Source organism: Acomys minous (genome assembly GCF_964271855.1).
Source record: "Acomys minous genome assembly, chromosome: 15".
NCBI classification, from domain to species: domain Eukaryota; kingdom Metazoa; phylum Chordata; class Mammalia; order Rodentia; family Muridae; genus Acomys; species Acomys minous.
This window is the reverse complement of record NC_140497.1, coordinates 91,965,311-91,986,513: the sequence shown is the minus strand read 5'-3', so window position 1 is coordinate 91,986,513 and position 21,203 is coordinate 91,965,311. Positions and strand designations below refer to the sequence as shown.

Here is a 21,203-nt window from a genome sequence, read left to right as displayed (position 1 = left end):
CACAAAACAAGTGACATAGTTTCTCTGAAGCTTTCTGGTTTCATTTTGTTTTGTTTTAGTAACTTTTTTTCTTTTTGTGTTTTTTTTTTTTTTGGTTTTGTGTTTGTGCTTTTGTATAGGGTTTTGTAGAAAATGAGCGTAAAGTTGAATGAGTAGAGAAGTGGGAAGGAATTGGAGGAGGGAAAAACATGATTGAAATATATTAATAAGAACATTCAGAAAATTCTTGGTTTGTGGAAATGAAGAATTTTATTTAAAAAATGTATCACTCAAACTAGATTAAAATATTTTTTGGGATTTGATAGGAGTGGGAGTTCTATTTTCAAAATATGAGGGAAAAGGGACATGTGCAAATACTTCTCACAGAAAATAAGAAAGAACATTTCTAAGTATAAAAAAACTGAAAATAGTTGGAAATGGGTATCTGGAAAATGCAGTTAGATAAGTGCTGCTATGCTCATAGTTCTGACAGATGAGCAAATGTGGAAACTTAGAAGAGAACAAAAGCTTCTTCATTTTCTTTGCCTTGCAGGATTCTTCATATCACCTTCAAATCTTTACAAAACAGAACCTGTCAATTATTCTTTTATGCCAGCCTGCAAGGATCTAGAAGACACATAGACATGAGAAACCATACATTGGTGACAACTTTCATTCTTCTGGGATTGACAGAAAACCCAAAGTGGCAAGTTGTAATCTTCGTTTTCCTACTTATAGCATATCTGCTGAGCGTCACTGGAAATCTTACCATCATCCTTCTCACCATGTTGGATTCCCACCTCAAAACACCCATGTATTACTTCCTCCAGAAGTTTTCCTTCTTAGAAATCTCACTGACATCTACGTGCGTCCCTAGGTTCCTGGTCAGCATAGTGACCATGGATAAAACTATTTCTGTGGGGGCTTGCCTCACCCAGTTGTTTGCTGCACTTGTGTTTGGGATAGCACAGTTTTTCTTGCTAGCTGTCATGTCCTATGACCGCTATGTGGTCATCTGTAAACCTCTTCATTATACGACCATCATGAACACCAGAGTCTGTTCATTGCTGTTTGGCACCTGCTATTTCGTAGCTTTGTTGGCAATCTGTCCTGGAGTCATTTTTGGTCTGGACTTGGAATTCTGTGGGACTGTTATTGAGCACTTTGCTTGCGACTACTCCCCCATCCTGAAGCTTTGCTGCAAGGACACAAGGTCCATGCAACTGGTCAATTTCATTTTTGCCACCATTATTCTCCTGATCACCTTGGCACTAGTAATGTTCTCTTATGGGATATTATAAATCCAAGGTAGGGAACCAAGGGAAAAAAAGGATATTTCTTAAGTGTTCAAATCAGTAGCCTCTAGAATCTCCTTATAAGTTCTTTTTAGAAAGAGCCCTGCGGTGTAATCCAGGCTGGCCTTGAATTCCTAATTTAACTTCAAGCAGTCCTCAGACTTGTAGTCATCCTCTTGCCTCATGTTCCCCCATATGCAACTGACTTCTATTTTTTGAAGGATTAAACTAATCTACGGAGCCACAGATATGCTAATTCCAAAACTGGATAAAGACACAATGAACCATAGGTCAATTCTTCTGATGAAGATAAAAGTAGGGCTTCTTAATAAATTTCTAGAAAACTACATTTAATAAAATATTTAAAAATTAGGTGTATTTTGCACTGACTTCATTGTACAGAAGAAAAGGGGTTTTACATACACAAAATATCACATGAATTCATGAATTAAATCAAGGATAAAAATCATATGGTTGTCTTAATAAATGAGGGAAAATACTTTTGACAAACTTTTACGTCTTTTATAATTAAAATTATTTTAAAATTAAGAATAAAGAGTATATATAATATATATTTATTTTACAGACACACAGTAAAAATTATGCTAAGTGATGCTGAAAATGTTCCTCTGATATCAAGAACAAGACATTTCTATTTACCATCCTCATTATTGTTCAACATTGGGGTTGAATTCTTACAGCACTAAATAAAGAGATAGAAACGAAATGGGTACAAATAGAAAAAGCAGAGAAATTTTTCTAGTTCTATGTAATTGTATTCTATACTTAAAAATGCTAATTATGCCACCAAAATATTTTAGATGATGATCAAATCTAGGAAAATAGCAGAAGATGTTAATTTAAATAGGCAGCCTTTCAGATAAAACAATATGTTTAATAAGAAATCATGTAAACAATTGCATTTTTAATAGTTTTTTTTAACAAAGTAACTACAAAAACTAACAAGATTAGACATGTATAGCAAAAGTTGACACTGGAGAAGAGTAATATAAGATACTAAAATATTCAAAACAATCCCATGTTTTTTAACTTGAACAACTTAAACTGTGAAAGTGACCATATTATCTGAAAAAAGACATAAATTTGGTACAATTGCAATCAAAACACCGATGAAATTCTTCATAAGAGCAGAAGAACCACACAAAAGTTCACATAAAATCACCAAATATTCAACACACACAAATTAATCTTGACAGAATAAAGAACAGTGCTCAAGTTTCTTAATAGATAATTTAAATTTATACTTCAAATCCTTAGTGGCAAAAGCATGATGAATGCTATTAACATAAAAGCAAAAAAATGAATAAAATAATATAAATACAAACAGCTACGTCCATGTGACAAAGTGTCATAAACACATGGTATAGAAAAAAACAGGCTCCTTAACCTGCTAGTGGTACATCTAATTGTAAAAGATAAAAACTAGACTTATTTCTCTATCCCTTATAAAATTTAGCTTGATGTTTGACAAAGATGCCAAAGCCGTACAATTGACAAAAGATACCATCTTCAGCAAATCCTTCTGGTATAACTAACTGTCTACATGCAGGAAAATGCAAATAGGTCCATATTTATCACCCTGCACAAAACTAAAGTCCAGTTGATTAAAGACCTCAACATAAAATCAGACACACTAAATCTGTAAGGTGAAAAAGTAGAGAAGAGCTTGGAACTCATTGGCACAGGAGACAACTTCCTAAACAGAATACCAACAGCTCAGGTTTTAATATCAACAATTAATAAATGGAACCTCATGACACTAAAAAGTTTCTGTTAGGCAAAGAACGCTATCAACAGAACAAAACGATCTTCACCACCCCTACATCTGACAAAAGGCTAATATCCAAAATATATAAAGAACTCAAGAAATTAAATACCAACAAAACAAATAATCCAATTAAAAAATGGGGTACAGGGCTAAACAGAGAATTCAACAGAAGAATATTGAATGGCTGAGAAATACTTAAAGAACTACTCAAATCCTTAGTCATTAGGGAAATGCAAATCAAAATGACTCTGAAATTCCACCTTACACATGACAGAGTGGCTAAGATCACAATCTCAAGTGACAGCACATGCTGGCAAGGATGTGGAGAAAGAACACCACTCCCTCACTTGTACAACCACTTTTGAAATAAATCTGGAGCCTTCTCAGAAAGTCTGGACTAGCTTTACATCAAGACCCAGCTATACTACTCCTGGGCATGTACCTAAACGATGCTCCACCATTCAACAAGGACATTTGCTCAACTATATATTCAGACACTTTATTCTTAATATCCATAATCTGGAAACAACTGAGATGTCCCTCAACCAAAGAATGAATGAAGAAATTGTGGTACGTTTACACAATGGAATACTATTCAACTATTAAAAACAAGGAAATCTTGAAATAAGCAATTGGAAGGAACTAGAAAAGATCATCCTGAGTGAGGTAACCCAGACCCAGAAAGACACACATGATATATACTCACTTATAAGTGAACGTTAGCCCAGCATAGATGTCCTCTGTGGAAGCTCCACCCAGTGGGGGATTGGAACAGATGCTAATACTCACAGCTAGACTCTGGGAGAATGCTGAGAGATGGATGGAAGGACCTGGAGGGGTCAGGAGCTCCACATGGAGACCATCAAGGCAGGGGGATCTGGATGGGGGTGGGAGGGAAAATTGGGGGGCTGCACAAACAGATGCACCAAGGACAATGCATGTTGAGGACCTAGAACTCCTGTTAAGATATAGTGATAGACAGCTCTTTGTCCCCATTTGAGGTGGGAGACAAAGGCTTCCTTTGATGTGAACTCTAGTGCCTTCAATTTGATCACTTTGCTGTGGTAGAGAGGCCCAGAGGGCACACAAAGGAAGAGGGTGTAGGCTACCCTGAGCAGCATTGAGATCCAGTCTCTCTCCAACCACCAGTGGCTTTCTGACCTAGCCCATCTGGAATACAGCAGACAGACAGAGCCCTGACATCTCAAAAATGACTGTAGGGCACCTGAGCAGCTTTGGGCTTGGAAATATATCAGCCCACTCCTCTCCAGCCTGACCCAACTGGGGTACAATCAGGGAACCCAGGTGAGCTGAGCTGGTTTCAGGCTCTAACACCCACCGTCCAACATGCTGAGGAGGCCTCTGGGGAACCCTAGCAAATAACCTTTGCCTTGGAGCTCTCTTTACTTGCTCCCAACCTGCATGGCCAAGGTGGGACTCAGAGAGTGACCTCACTGAGGAGCCTCTAGGTCTGCTAACACCAGAGACAATGAGATGACTAGAAGACAACACAAGAAGATGAGCAACAAAACTCAGAGTCATATAACAACACCAGAATCCAGAGATCTTAACACAGCAAGGCCTGGAGATATGAACACCCAAGAATCATAAGAAGAAGACTTTACATCTGAGTTAATGAAAATGATGGAAGCTTTGTAAGAGGAAAATAAATCACTCAAAGAAACACAGGAAATATATTCAAACAGAGGAGGGACTTGAATCAATCCTATAAAGAATTACAGGAAAAATATATCCAAAGAGATAAAGGAATTTAATAAATATATAAAGAATTATAAGAAAATTCAAGCAAATAGGAGAAAGAAATGAACAAGATATTCAAGACCTAAAGAAGAAATTAGAAGCAAAAAAGAAAACACAAACTGAGGCAATCTTAGTGTGGGAAAACATAGAGAGGAGAACAGGAATAACAGACACAAGCCATGCCAACCGAATACAAGAAATGGAAGAGAGAATCTCAAGTGTGGAAGATACAATCAAAGTTATAAATACATCAATCAAAGAAAATGTTAAAACTAAAAAGTTCCTAAAACAAACACCCAAGAAATCTAGGAAGCTATAAAAAGACCAAATCTAAGAATAGTAGTAATAGAAGGAGAAGACTCCAATCTCCAAGGCCCAGAAAACATTTTCAATAAAATCATAGAAGAAAACTTCCCAAACCAAAAGAAATAAAAGCCCCCCAAAACATACAAGAAGCCTACAGAACTCCAAACAGATTTGACCAGAAAAGAAAATCCTCTCATCACATAATAATCAAACATTAAATGTACAAAACAAAGAAAGAATGTTAAAAGCTACAAGAGAAAAAAGTCATCAGAATTATACCTGATTTATCAACATAGACTATAAAAGCCAGAAGGGCCTGGACAGAAGTCATGCAAACATTAAGAAACCACAGAAGCCAGCCAAGACTACTATACCCAGCAAAACTGTCAATCACCACAGACGGAGAAAACAAGATATTCCATGAAAAATCCAAGTTTAATCAGCATTAACCATAAGTTCAGCCCTACAGGAGGTACTAGAAGGAAAACTCCAACTCAAGAAGGTCAACTACACCCAGGAAAACACTTGAAATAAGTAACTCTATATTCATAAATCGAAAACACAGAAATACACACACTCTACCACCACCAACATTGAAACAAAAGGAACTGACAACCATTGGTCATTAATATCTCTTAACATCAATTGACTCAACTCCACAGGAAAAAGACACAGACTGACAGAATGGATGTGAAAACAGGATCCATAATTCTGCTGAATACAAGAAATACACCTCAGAAATAAAGATAGATATTACCTCAGAGTAAAGAGTTGGAAAACTGTACTCCAAGCAAAAAGACCCAAGAAACAAGTTGGAGTAGCCATTTTATTATCGGATAAAATAGACTTTCAACCAACACTAATAAAAAGAGATGGGGAAGGTCATTACATCCTCATCAAAGGAAAAATATACCAATATGATGTCTCAATTCTGAACATCTATGCCACAAATGCAGAGACACCCATATTTGTAAAAGAATCGTTACTAAAGCTTAAGCCACACATTGAAACCCACACATTAATAGTGGGAGATTACAACACCTTTCTCTCACCAATAGACAGATAACCCAGACAGAAATAGAGATATCATGAAACAAATGGACCTAACTGATAGCTACAGAACATTTCACCCAAACACAAAGAATATGCCTTCTTTTCAGCACCTCATGGAACCTTCTCCAAAATTGACCACATTCTTGTTCAAACAGCTGGATGATCAATGGTATCCAATTTAAGACCCAGATTTAAACTCACATACCCATGGACACTTGAGTTTTGACAAAGAAGCCAAATCCATACAATGGAAAAAAGATAGCATCTTCAACAAATGGTGCTGGTCTAACTGGATGACTACATGTAGAAAAATACAAATAGATCCATATCTATCACCCTGCACAACCCTGAATTCCAATGGATTAAACCCTAAACATAAAACCAGAGACACTAAACCTGTTAGAAGAAAAAGTGGGGAAGAGATTTGAACTCATCAGCATGGGAGACAACTTCCTGAACAGAACACCAACAGCTTAGACCCTAAGATCAACCATTAATAAATAGGACCTTATGAGATGGAAAAGTGTCTGTAAGGCAAAGGACACTGTCAGAAGAACAAAATTACAGCCTACTGACTGTGAAAAGATCTTCACCAACCCTACATCTGACAAAGGGGTAATACCCAAAATATATAAAGAACTCAAGAAGTTAAACACCACCAAACCAAAGAATCCAATTTTAAAATGTGGTACAGAACTAAACAGAGAATTCTCAACAAAGCAATATTGAATGGCTGAGAAGTACTTTAAAAATGTTCGTTGTCTAATGTGAAGGTGTTTATCAGCTGTAGTAGTCACAGTCATAGGTGAGGGGAGTAAGGGGAAAATGGGAGGGAGGGAGGAATGGGAGGATACAAGCGATAGGATAACCATTGAGATGTAATATGAATAAATTAATAAAATAAGATTTTATAAAATGTTCAGCATGTCCTAGTCATCAGGGAAATGCAACTCAAAGTGAATCTGATACTCCATCTTGCTTGTACCCAATGGGTAAGATAAAAAGCTATGGGACAGTGCATGCTACCGAGGATGTGGAGAAAGGAGAACACTTCTTCACTTGTACAACTACCTTGGAAATTACTCTGGTGTTTCCTCAGGAAATTGTGAGTAATTCTACCTCAGGAACCAGCCATACCACTCCTGGGAATATACCTGAATGATGCTTCACCGTACAACAAGGATATTTACTCAACTATGTTCATAGCAGCTTTATTCTTAATACCCAGAATATGAAAACAACCTAGATGTCCCTCAAGCAAAGAATGGATAAAGAATTTGGGGCACATTTACACAATGGAATACTATTCAGCTAATCAAAAAAAAGGAAATCTTGAAATTTGCAGGCAAATGGATGGAACTGGAAAAGATCATCCTGAGTGTGGTAACCCAGACCCAGGAAGACAGGCATGGTATATACTCACTCATAAGCAGATACTGGCCACATAATACAGAATAACTACACCACAACACAGAGACTGAAACATCAACCAAGGACCATGTATGAAGTGGACCTAGATCCACTGCTCAGATGTAGTAGCACAGTCTCCTTGTGGATCCTTCATGTTAAGAGTAGGGACTACTTCAGACGTGCACTCTGGCCACCAAACTTAGATCACTTCCCCCTGGCAAGACAGCCTTACCAGGCTACAGAGGAGGAGGTTACAGGTAGTATAGATAAGACTTGATAGGCTCTGGCCAGATGTTAGGGTAAGAGGGATTTCATTTTTTGCAGACTAAGGGAGGGAGAGAGAGGAGATGAGAGGGAATAAGGGAGGGGGATACAATCAGGATGTGACTAATTTAAACTGCAGAACAAGCAGGTAACATATTGCTAACCCCACAATATGGGACTAGCTCTGAGACTGGCTGAGACATGAATGTCTAGGCATAGACAGTGCTTCTTGTTGGCTAAAGTACCCCTATGACTTACTGTTAGATGCCGTTCTTCATATGGCATGGATGAAGATTTACAGATGTCTTTATTTTCTGCTCATACAAAGAGCAGAAAAACAGCCTTAATTGTTCTGTTCATCATGCACACCTTAGACACTTATAATTATAGGACTGTATAATGCTTATGAGAAATTACATGCTTTCAGAACTGGACACTTACATTGGATCAGACCGTACAGGATGCATTCCTCTCAGTATGCTGGACACTGACATCCTGTATCCTTCAGTTTCCCGCACGCAGTGCTTTAATTGCTGTTCCTCATCAGAACAAGACAGCTCTTAGGACACTTTCAAAAAAAATCCATCCATCCTAATTGGTCCAGTATTTCAGACTCTCCCACACACGGTGCTAATTAAGCCTGGAATTTCTCAACATTTAGAAACTGGACCACATATGTGATTGCTAGCTTTTCAAATCATTTCCCCAATTTTATTTGGGCCCCTTGCTAGGGTGTTATTTGTCCATAATCAGCCAGAACAAACCTTAATAGAAGGATGCTCCATATCCTTTAAGGGGGATTGGGTAGAATTTTGGTTGCTTTCATAGGATATAGAGGGTTATCATCAATGAAAGTTGTTTACAATTTATTATTGCTCTTATTTAAAAGAAAACAAAGTTAGTCTCTGTTTTCCTTAATCTTACATTCTTAGGTTTGGAAATAGGGGTTGAAAAGTAAGAGTGGGGGAAGATAGAAATATATAGGGAAGATAGAACAAAAAGTAGGTTAGTGAATCTACTCCTTAACTTACTGGCTCAATTGTCACTCAGAAGTTTATTCTTAATTCACTGGTATAGAATCTCATATATAGATGCAAAATAATTTTATTTCTAGATACAATGATATTGAATTAAAATGTAAGTTTATTCTTCACACACACTATACACACACACACACACACACACACACACACACACACACACACACACACACACACACATTTCTACTCTACTATGAGGTATTGTACCCATATAACTCAAGGTTTACTTCCAACATTTTGAAAGTGCTATTGCAGGCTGCTTAGGTTAAATAAGTTATACAAGTTAATTGTTAGCTGATCAAATCATGGTCATGTCAATTAATAGTCTATATCATCAGAATAGACATCTTGGGTGCGGCAGATAGATATGATTCTATAGGAAGATAAGGTAGGAGAGTTAGATAAGGTCTTCAAAACCCTCAGAGACATGCAGAATATGGCATTTTAAAATGTCTTTATTATTTTAAAGATTCACTGACAATAAGACAGGTTAACTCCTGGCAATACCCAGCCTACCTCAAAAAGGATGATGAGATAGCTTCAAACATGGCAAAAAAGCCACTGGGAAAAATTGTCCTCCTTTCTACCACAGACAGAATTCTGCCTAAAAAAGGGCAAGCTTGGATGCAGGCAGAGTCCATGGCCAAACTCTGCCAAGACAGGGTAAGCAAGTCCTCAATAGTTCATGCCTCACAAATATGTCTGTCAGATATATTGGGCCAGTAGGCTGAAGAAGAAGTCCCAGCATTATAAAGAGTTTTGGGTGACTATTCCGGTAGCAAACTGTCTCTGTCAACTTCTCATCTGAAAAGCTACTAACCTGCACTCCTGGAAAACTCTGGTAATCAAGTTTATTCCTTCTCAAGTCTCTGATGGAGTTGAAGACCAGGTAGATTAGTTTGACAATGAAGCTTAGTTATTTAGGAGCTAAACGTTTTTAGGTCTAGATATATGTTTTAAGCTCATAATGATAAGATGTGATTGAGATTGATTTACATTCGGAATTTTATACCCACAAAGATAGGAAAGATGTTTTCTTTAAGGCTGTCAAATATAAATGACCAAAACACTAACATTTATATACTTCCTGATTGCATCATGTTTCTTCTTGCTATAGGTAGTTTATGCATGTGTACATGTAAAAATTAAAATATATCTAATTAAAAATAAATATATATAAATAAATAACAGCACAACCTCTACAACACATTATTTTTATTAATTTTGAAATAAGCCTACAAAGCCATGGCCTTCATTATGACACTCTTATTTACACATGGAATTATTCTTTTCTCTAAAATTTTCCCCACTGCTCTCCCAAACTCTCCCCAGATCCTTTTCTTCACACAGGCAGTCTCCCTTCTGCTTTCAAGGCACAAGTTATCCACTGCCATTTCTTCCAGCTCCCTTAAATCCTAGTCCCACCATCACTCTCCAGACAAACTCCTAATATGTTTGTAATTAAACCCAGTGTCCACACGTGATCTTTTGGCCAAGTTAGAAAATGCTGTCTCTCCTGCCCACACAGAGGAGACTTCATGATTTTTGTGTGCTTTATTTTTTCTTTAGTTATTTTGTCATAGTGGAATTATTTTCCTTCCCCTGTCTTCTGAGTGAGAGAACATAAAGGTGGGTATTGAGGAGGTTGGAAAGGAGCTGGGAGGAGCTAGGATAAAGAAAACATAGTCAAATCACTACATAAAAGTGTCCATCAGTAGAAGAATGGATAAAGAAACTGTGGTACATATACACTATGGAATACTACTCAGCTATTAAAAACAAGGAATTCCCGAAATTTGTGGATAAATGGATTGAGCTAGAAATGATCATAATGAGTGAGTTAACCCAGAAGCAGAAAGACTCAAATGGTATATACTCACTTATATCTGCATATTAGCCCAAGGGGCATGTCCCACGAAAGCCTTCACTTACCAGGAAACTGAGACAGAGTGGATGACATCCTATTGGGACTCTAGATGAGAGAAGCATGGGAGAATGGCAAAGTAGAAGGACCCAGAGGGTCCTAGAAGCCTACAAGTAGAACATTATGATAGGCAGATTTGGGCCCAGGGGTCCCGCTCAAACTAAGGCACCAGCCAAGGACAATACAGGCGGTAAACCTTAAACCCCTACCCAGATCTAGCCAATGGACAGAACATTCCCCACAGTAGAGTGGAGAGTGGGATACTACTTTCTCACATACTCTGGTGCCTCACCTTTGACCATGTCCCCTGGAGGGGGAGACCTGGTGGGACTCAGAGGAAGGACAGCAGGTTACCAAGAAGAGACTTGATACCCTATGAACATATACAGGGGGAGGTAATCCCCCTCAGGAACAGTCATAGGGGAGGGGAATAAGGGGAAAATGGGAGGGAGGGAAGAATGGGAGGATACAAGGGATGGGATAACCATTGAGATGTAACAAGAATAAATTAATAAAGGAGAAAAAAAGAAAAGAAAAGAAAAGAAGCTATAAAGTTCAGATTATATAGTAAAGTCAAGATTCTTTTCATGCAGCAACTATGAATAAAAAGCAGGCAAAGGAGCCTGAGGCCACACCAAAAAGAAAAAGAAAAAAAAATAAAAAATTTAATTAAAAAGCGAATTTTCAAATGTAGAAAATTCAATTTTTCAATTTATATATGGATTTCCAGACTGCTTAAGGTACTAAAAATAATAAACCACTACTTAGATAAGTGTTCAAAGGAGGTAACACTGAAATGCCAGATCCGGAAAAACCTTCATCTTTTCATCATGTGCAGAGGGTGTAAATATAACCATTCTATCTGTGTAATGCTACTTGAATGTGTGTTTTCAGGGTTAGCGTGTGTGTGTGTGTGTGTCTGTGTGTGTGTGTGTGGTGTGTGTGTATGTGTGTGTACGTGTGTGTGTGTTTGTGTGTGTGTGTGTTTGTGTGTGTGTGTGTGTGTGTGTGTGGTGTGTGTGTGTATGTGTGTGTGGTGTGTGTGTTTGTGTGTGTGTGTGGTGTGTGTGTATGTGTGTGTGTGGTGTGTGTGTATGTGTGTGTGTGTGATGTGTGTGTGTCCGTAGTTCGTGTGTTTGTGTGTGTGTGTAGTGTGTGTTTGTGTGTGTGGTGTGTGTGTATATGTGTGTGTAGTGTGTGTTTGTGTGTGTGTGTGTGTGTGTGTGTGTGTTTGTGTGTGTGTAAATTAAATTTAAGAAAAAAAAGAGAAGGAAAGCAAAGCCCTACCACACAACATTATGCGGAAAAGAACCTCCCAAAATGATGTTAAGTTTGTTTCCTGTTGAACCATCTACTCCTGGGCATGGGGCCTACCCTTAAGAGTAGTTTTCTTTTCCAGTGAGATACTTTGGAGGAAACTAAATTTTCATTTGAGAATGAATATCCATTGGAGACAGCTTGTGGGTTAGGGACGAGGACATGCACACACTTCTCATGTATATAGTTTTCAGTTCTAGGACCCCATCCAGTGCAGAAGCTTACAGGCCTTGTGCATGCTGACTCATTTGCAGTGAGTTCATATAGCTGTTTAGAAGACTGTTTTTCATAATGTCTTTCATCGCCCAGTGGATCTTACATTCTTTCTGCTTCTTCCAGAGGGTTCACTGAGACTACAGGAAAGAGATTTCATGGCAACAACCTCTTTGGGGCTACGTGTTCTGAGATCTCTCATGCTGCAAAATTTCTGGCTGTGAGTCTCTGTATTTGCCCCCCTTATGCTGCAGGAAGTTTCTCTGATTTTGGCCTATCACGGTACTGTTCAGAAAAAAGCAGTAACCTACCAAAAAAGGAAAATAATTTTGTCAACTACACATATAATAGAAGGCTAATGTCCTAAATAAATAAAAATGTACAAAAAAAAACCCTTCCCGTCAAGAAAACAACCCAATTTTAAAATGATGTGCAGTTTCTGTGAGCCTATATGAGCCCAGTTCAATTGATTCAGTGGGCCATGTCTTCCATCCCCTCTGACACCAACAAACATTCCTCTCTTTCTTACTCAGGGTTCTCTGAGATTTGAGAGGGAAAACCCAAATTCATATCTCCAGTTTAGAGTCTCTCTCTCTCTCTCTCTCTCTCTCTCGTTAATGTCTTGATATGGGTCTCTGTACCCACTCTCATATGCTGCCAAAGGAAGTCTCTCTGATTGATGACAACTGGGCATATACAGCAGAGGACATTTCTTTGATTTTTTTTAACCAGTGGTACTTGGTTCTTCCATATGTCTCTGGGTTGTCCTGTCCCTAGGGGTCCGTATATGTCTGCCTCATGTCCTCTACATATGTGCTGCATCTGTTAGCTTGATGTTTTTGTAGGACTCCTAACAATAGGAGAAGGCATGTATCTGTTTGGTTCTTTTTATTTTGTTTTGTTTGTTTGTTTGTTTATTGGCTCTTGGGACTCTTCCTCCTATTAGGTTGCCTTGTCCATCCTCAATATGAGGGTTTTTGCCTCGTACCCTGTTTTATCCTGTTTGGTTGCTGTCTTTTGGAGGCCTGGTCTTTTCTGAAAATAAAAGGAGAGGAAGTGGATATGAGGGAGCCGGGAGGTGAAGAGGAGCAAGGAGGAGTGGAACGAGGAGAAACTGTGGTCAGGATGAGAGAAGAATTTATTTTACATGATTAAATAAATAAAATAAAGCAAAATAAATAAATAAACTGTTAGGATATAAGCTGAGAATTCTCAAAAGAGGAAACTCAAATTGCAAAGAAACATTTATAAATGTTCAACATTCCCACTCATCGGATAAATGCAAACCACAACTACTTTGATATTTCATCTTACACCAATCAGAATGGCCAAGGTCAATAAAACAAATGATAGCTATGCTGGTGAGGGTGTAGAGTAAAGTAACATCCACTGTTGGTGGGAGTGAAAATTTATGTAGCTATTGTGGAAATCAGTGTGGATGTGCCTATGGAAGCTGGGAATAGGCCTTCCTCAAGTCACTCCTGATCATATACCCAGAGAGTACTTCATCTTACACAGAGACACTTACTCAACCATGTTCATTGCAACTCTGCTCATAGTAGCCAGAAACTGAAGCAAAACTCCATGTTTCCCAACAGAAAAATATATAAATAAAGTGTGGTCCATTTATACAATGAGGTATTATTTAGCTATCTAAAGTAAGGGCCATTTGAAAGTCAGCATCCCTTATCTGCCTGCAGTGCAGGCATACACACACAAACACACACACACACACACACACACACACACACACACACACATACACTTTAAACTCTCTCTCTCTCTCTCTCTCTCTCTCTCTCTCTCTCTCTCTCTCTCTCTCTCTCTCTCTCTCTCTCTCGTCTAGTCTGTGTGTCTCTGGATCTACTACCATAAGCTGCCAGAAAAATCCTCTCTGACGACAACTGGACAAGTACAGCAGACTTATCATTAGAAATCATTTCATTAATTTTTTTCTAAAAGTGTTTGGTTCTACCATATGTCTCTGAGCTATCCAGTATCCAAGGAGCCTTTATAGGTCTGCACCCATATATGTGTATATGTATTATGGCTGTTAGCTTTGTGGCTTTATGGGACTCCTGAAAGTGGGAGTGGGTGTGTCTCTGGCTCTTTGATCTATTAGGAATTCCCTCATCTTGCATGAGGAAACTGGCCCAAGCAGTGATGAACTGCTTAGTTTCTGACTGGCCATTCCACCTCACCCACAGAAGCACTACACCCAGGTAATGCAAGCAACTCACACTGACAAAACACAAAACAGTTGTAACCTTCTTGTCTGTGGGTATGAGAAAAATATTTAGCGTACAGTTAGGGATTATGTTGTGTTAGTAGACTTGTAGGTTATACTCTAAGAATCCTGATCTCACAAGCCCCAGGCAGCGGGGCAGGATTCCAGGGCCAGGCATGATTGTAGTTCGTAGGCGTTCTGAGGCTGGGTTACCTCATTTAGCAAAATATCTTCCAGTTTCATTTACTTTCATGCAAATTCCATCATTTTAATTTTCTTTATACATGAATAAAATTCCATTTTGTGTATAATTCACATTGCCATTATTTATTTATTAGTTTATGAATAACTAACTATTACAAATAGAGCAACAATAGTGATTAGCAAGTATCTCTATGGTAACACTGTGGTATACAACAAGGCGTGCTACATATGAATCATCATACAACAAGGCGTGCTACATATGAATCATACAACAAGGCATGCTACATATGAATCATACATAGTTCCATGTTTAGCTCCTTGAGAAACCACAACACTTGGATGTTGTGGGGGTTTTTGCATTTAATATGATGTTAACCATTTCAGGAGTTACACAGTTTTCAGCATTTCCTGCATTTTTGCCATCATTTGTTTTCTTGATAATAGCCACTCTTATTTTGAATTTCTATCTTGTTCAAGGATGCTCATCACCTTTTAAAATATTAATAGATTTATATTCCTGATTTGCTGAACTTTTATACATTTTATGAGCTGTTTAGTTTTTGAACATTTATATTTTTTATCACTTTGTGCTTTTTAAATATAAGAACTCAGTGGGATGTGTCATTTGCAAAGACTGTGTCTCATCCTGTAGACTGCCTCTTAATTAAAGTAGCAGTTTTCTTGACTGTACACAAGCCTTTTAATCTTATACTGTTCCATCTGTGAATTTGGGGCCTTTTTCCTATGTAACCAGAGTCCTATTCAGAGGTCCTTACCTATGTCTATGTCTTATAATATTTTTTTTACTTTTTTTTATCTTGTTGTTTTAGAGGCTAAGATATTACATCATTTACTCACTGAGGTGATTTTATCCTTTATTATCTTTGGTCTATCAGGAAATTTTTATAGCAGTACAAATTAAAATCTTACATATAAAAATAATGTATACAGGTAAGGATGTAGGGAGAAGGATCTCTGATACATTGCTAGTATGGATGTAAATTATTACATTCATTATGGGGATCAGAAATAAGTATAGAAGCATCTGAAAATAACTAGAAAGAAAATAATAATAATTACCAGATAAATCTATCCAAAGTATATATCTAAGTGCATCCAGAACTATACAAGAGATAACAGAATATTTGGGCACTATACAAAGTATCTACATCACGAATACCACCTAAGTGACTGTCAACAGGCAAATACATTGAGAAAACATGTATATGTGTATATGAGCAGATAAAAATATGAAATCAGTCTTTAAAGACACATGCCATGTATATTTTTCACATGTGGAAAAGAGGGAAATGATTATATAAAAATGAGGAGAAGTGATTCTATAAGCCAAAAGAAAACAGAGTATTTGTAAGATGTAGCTTAAATTTGATTGGCCTACAATGGGTTATCTTTTCCCATATCATATTATCACTTTTGAAATTCACTAAAAAAAATTCTTCATATGTTCAGCTCTAAATCCAGAGCTGGGACACCATAATTTCAAAATATGCATAGGTGATAAATAATGAAACATCAAACTATAACAAATTATCTGCAAGCGTATTTTTCAAAAGAAAACATTTGCGTATATATTTTTATTTCTGTAGAAAGTATCTCTGTGTCTAAATTTGGCAGTCCCTTAGGAAATAAATGATGGTCTTCATTTGCAGTTACCCTGAGGGTTTGTTGAACTTAGACTCTTTCCTATAGGACACAGAGGCACAGATCCTCCATTACGTCAGAGACAGGGAATTTTCATATAGTGCTGCACGTCACACTTAAACAGGTTTACAGTACTTCAGATGAGTGAGTTGTGTGTAGCGAGTGACAGAAATGGTAATTTCATGCAGCTTCCTAGCAAGCAGTAAGATAGCTGAAGATGTTATCGCTAAGATAACGTGAAAGTCAGTCATGTGTTTTGGGTTAGAATGAAGGTCATAGGAATAGTCCAACCATACCTTTTGTGTACCAGGATAATGGCTGAAATTTGGAAACACACATTTACCAGAATCAAGATACACAACTGAGAAAAGCTTTCAAACTAATACATGGTAAATGTTTTAATATGTGTTTATATTGACCTATAAAGATATAATGGAAACTAATTATAAGTAAGATGCAAAACTAGTTCAACATTACAGAATATTTTTAATTCTTGTGTGATATTCTTAATATCCAACACAACTCAACCCATTACATTTCTTGGCCTGTGAGTCATATCTCGTAATGTGTTGTTTGTGTTGTTATCCTCTGCTGTATCCTGGGGAAATGTGTGGTATATGTAATTGTTGAAGCAGAGCGAGGCAGAAGCTTCAAATGAGAAAATTCTAAAGTATTACAAGATTAGACACTGATATCAGTGTTGTCAGTGGCACAGAATTTATAAATGAAATCATTATGTATCCTGTTGTTTTACAAGTATCCGGAAGAACCTTTGAGAGCATGATAATGGTCTCAGAAAACTTTACAATGTTTTATCCTTATATCAGAGCTGAATAAATACCAGGATGCTGAATGTTTTTTTCACAGCAACATAGGTTTGGTATACTAAGGGCTTTTTGTTGTCGTTTTTGTTTGTTTGTTTGTTTGTTTTAATCTCAGCTGCTTCCGCTGCCCAGAGTGAACTGTCTCAAGTCTCCAGTTCCTTTACAAATTATTTATCAGTCCAAGTGCTCACATTATCTCCTCCTATAATTTCCTATAAGTGACAAAAGGGAGGACATTTGTCTCTGAATAACTTTTGATTCTTTATAGTTTTATTTTTGTCTCTGTACCGTTTTCTAAAGAATAACTTATACTTCATAAGTTGTGAATAATTTTAGTTTATCATCAGTTCAGAACACATGATCTTATACATTTTCTACTTTAAATGGCTTAAAATTTTTCATTATGATGATTTTTTTAAAAAATCACCTGATAAATTTTTCCCTAGAAATCTTACTAAAATTTTATAAAAGTAATGTTCCATAAAATAAATTCTAACTAAATATGCAATTTATTAATTAAAATTTAAATTTTAATTCTAACTAAAATTTATAAAACAGAATAATTTTAAAATTAAGACTTCTGGAAACAAAATTTCCTAGTTAGCCTCTTGCTGCAAACTAGAATACACTTTTACTTTGATCTTACTTGGTAACATGATGTAAATATAAATACTAAATAAAAAGTCTGTGAAATGATGAATATTTTCTTAATAGGCAAAAGATAATTGCTTTGTGACTATTCTAATAATGTGATGTATACTATCCAACATTTGTTCTGACTTCGTTCCTATGACACACTATGTGCTAAAAGTTGCTTGATAGTTTCTTTCTTTGTAATATTTTTCCTTCTGCTCACGAACACTTGAAAAACATATTCATGGCATTGTATGTACACAAGGAAAAAGCAAAGATCTGTTTTTAAAGTATAGACCATATCATATCCTTACATCATAAATTATCTTTCATATTTTTAATTTTAATTTTTTTGAATTCCTTCACATAAAAGGGAAAAATAAATGTGGGTGCCTCTATGATCACGTCTCTCTCTCTCTCTTCATTTTGTGTTTTTCATACTATTCTGTAACACATGTATTTTCCCATTTCTACCAAATTGTTAGCAAATGTTAGTAGTGTTTATCTATTTTAAAACCATGAAAATATTCTATGTTACTGTCAGGGACAGCTTTACCAAACTGCTCCTAATGAAACTGTATTGGAAGAGAAGTGGTATCTGGAATGTCACCAAAAATGCACCATTTCCAATTCTTCTAAGAAAAACAATTAAATTCACCCACTTGTTATGTGGAAATATTGGGAAGACAATATAGTCAGTCATTTAAAAAAAGCTCACCAGGAATCTGTTAGTTTCATATTTGTTGGAATGATTACAATAGACCCAGTAAACAAGTTCTAGATATTGATAAGTGCAAAGATTGTTTCTGTGGATAAATATTAAATTCAAAATACGTATTATTATTTGTGGGTCATTAGATCCTGCTTTATGAATTAATTAGGAGGAAATTACAAGCTATCTTCATTTCTTTGCATTAAACAAAACATCTGGATTTTCAAACTTTACATATATTACTATATTTATTCACTTGAAAATCGTGATATTTATAGAACTATAAATTCTGGTTTAATGCTGAGTCAAGATACTTTAGAAATATAAAGCATTTGGGGGATTGTTTGTTTTTGCTTACAACCAGACTACAGTTTGCCCTTCCTCCTTTCCTCCCATTCCCTCCCTGTCTCCTCTCCTCTTCCGACCCCTATCCACTCCTTCTCCACTTTTCCTCCGGAAAGAGCAGGCCTCCCGTGAATATCAACCAGCCATGGCATATCAAGGTCCAGTAAGAATAGACATCTCCTCCCTTTTAAGGCTGGACAAGGCAACCCAGTAGGAGGAAAGGCGCCAGAGGCAGGCAACAGAAACAGATCCTGTTCCCACTGTTAAGAGTCCCACAGAAGACCAAGCTACACAAATGTACAGAGCGCTAGGTCAGTTCCATGCAGGCTCCCTGGTTGGTGGCTCCTTCTCTGGATACTTCTTTCACACTTGTCAGGAATCATAGAACATGAGGGTGAAATCATATTTTAAAACTATCAGAGCTTATGACAGTAGGTTGAACTGTTGACTCAGTTTGATACTTGTATGTTTTCATGTTTCCCAGTGATTTTTCTAAGCGCTTAACTCACAGCATCACCATACTGACCTGGCAAGAATCTTCTATTATGTTGTCATTTATTTAAAGTATTGGTTGTTTTCCTTTCTCAGAAATTTTATATATGTGTATTCCTAAATTAGAAATTTTGTGACTACTGGGAATATATGGCATTATCTAATATAACCACAAAATTTTAAATATCACACAGTTGAAGAATCTATTAAAATAAAGTATAGGAAAGATGACCAAAGGTTAATATTAATGAAACTGAAATCCTATCCTCTAAATGACCAAGATTTCATCTATAACTAAACAGTTATACTCAACTCTTTAAAAGAAAGGAAATGATTGTTATTTCAAGCATACCAATGATGCAGAGGACAAGCTCATTGGTAAACTCTAAGATATATCTTTTAATGTATACAGACACTGATTATACATCTGAGTAAGAAAATGTTCTATGATGGAAAAGAAACAACTCATAAGTGTGTACTTTCTCTACCGTTTTTTGTAGACATGATAGAGTAAGGGAGACATGAAGAACCAGTCTGTGGAGATAGTGTTCATTCTGCTGGGACTGACAGAGGACCCTCAGCTACAGATTCTGATTTTCCTGTTTATGTTCTTCAACTACATCTTGAGCCTGATGGGGAACTTAGTGATCATCCTCCTCACACTTCTTGATCTTCGCCTCAAGACTCCAATGTACTTCTTCCTCCGGAACTTCTCCTTCTTGGAAATGGCATTCACATCTTCCTGCATTCCACGGTTCTTGATGAGCATTGTCACTGGAGACAAAACAATTTCCTACGGAGCCTGTCTAACTCAGCTATTCTTCTTCTTCCTATTACTAATCACTGAGTTCTACCTCCTGGCTGCCATGTCCTATGACCGCTATGTGGCCATCTGCAGACCACTGCACTACCCCATCATCATGAGCAGCAGAGTGTGCCACCTGCTGGTCACCAGCTGCTGGGTGACTGGGTTCTTATCTATCTTTCCCCCTTTGATGTTGGGACTCAAGCTGGATTTCTGTGCTTCAAAAATTGTTGATCACTTCCTATGTGACACTTCTCCTGTCCTCCAGCTGTCTTGCACAGACACACGTTTCATAGAATGGATGGCTTTTGTCTTAGCCGTAATAACTCTTGTCATCACCTTGATCTTAGTGATCCTCTCCTACACACTGATCATCAAAACCATCCTAAAGTTCCCTTCAGCCCAACAACGGAGAAAGGCCTTTTCCACCTGCTCCTCGCACATGGTTGTTGTGTCCATCACTTATGGGAGTTGTATCTTCATGTACATGAAAACATCAGCCAGGGAGAGGGTGGCTTTAAACAAAGGTGTGGCTGTGCTCAACACCTCTGTGGCCCCTTTGCTAAACCCTTTCATTTACACCCTAAGGAACCAGCAGGTGAAGGATGCTTTCAAACATGTGTTTCATAGATTGTGTGCTTCTAGAAACAGGGAAGTAAGATTTAGGCAAACATAGCATGTTGTCATGACATGACTGAAAAGAATGAAAATTATCATCAACTAATCCATGGTGGCCTATGACATCTCTCTTCTTTACTACTTAAATCATAGTAAGTTTTCTACTTCCTCTATGTTCATCTTCCAGAATAGATATTCTGAATTACTGGGAGGAAACTGTGTCTTCAGTCCGCAATGTGCAATTCTACCTTTGCTCAGAAATGTCTCTTTCATAAATGAAAGGTTTATTTATTGAATGTTTTGTACAAGTAAATGCTGTTAGACATAGTA

The 21,203-nt window shown here is 37.2% G+C and overlaps 1 protein-coding gene across 1 annotated transcript; it reads left to right on the top strand.

Moving 5' to 3' along the window:
* Nucleotides 1-623: 623 nt before the first annotated feature.
* LOC311584232 (olfactory receptor 6C6-like) lies at nucleotides 624-20,931 on the top strand (the record flags this gene model as incomplete). Its single annotated transcript, XM_084758333.1, has 2 exons — nucleotides 624-1,253; nucleotides 19,960-20,931. 2 exons carry the CDS (start codon nucleotides 624-626, stop codon nucleotides 20,929-20,931), a joined length of 1,602 nt encoding a protein of 533 aa, XP_084614459.1.
* Nucleotides 20,932-21,203: the final 272 nt, after the last annotated feature.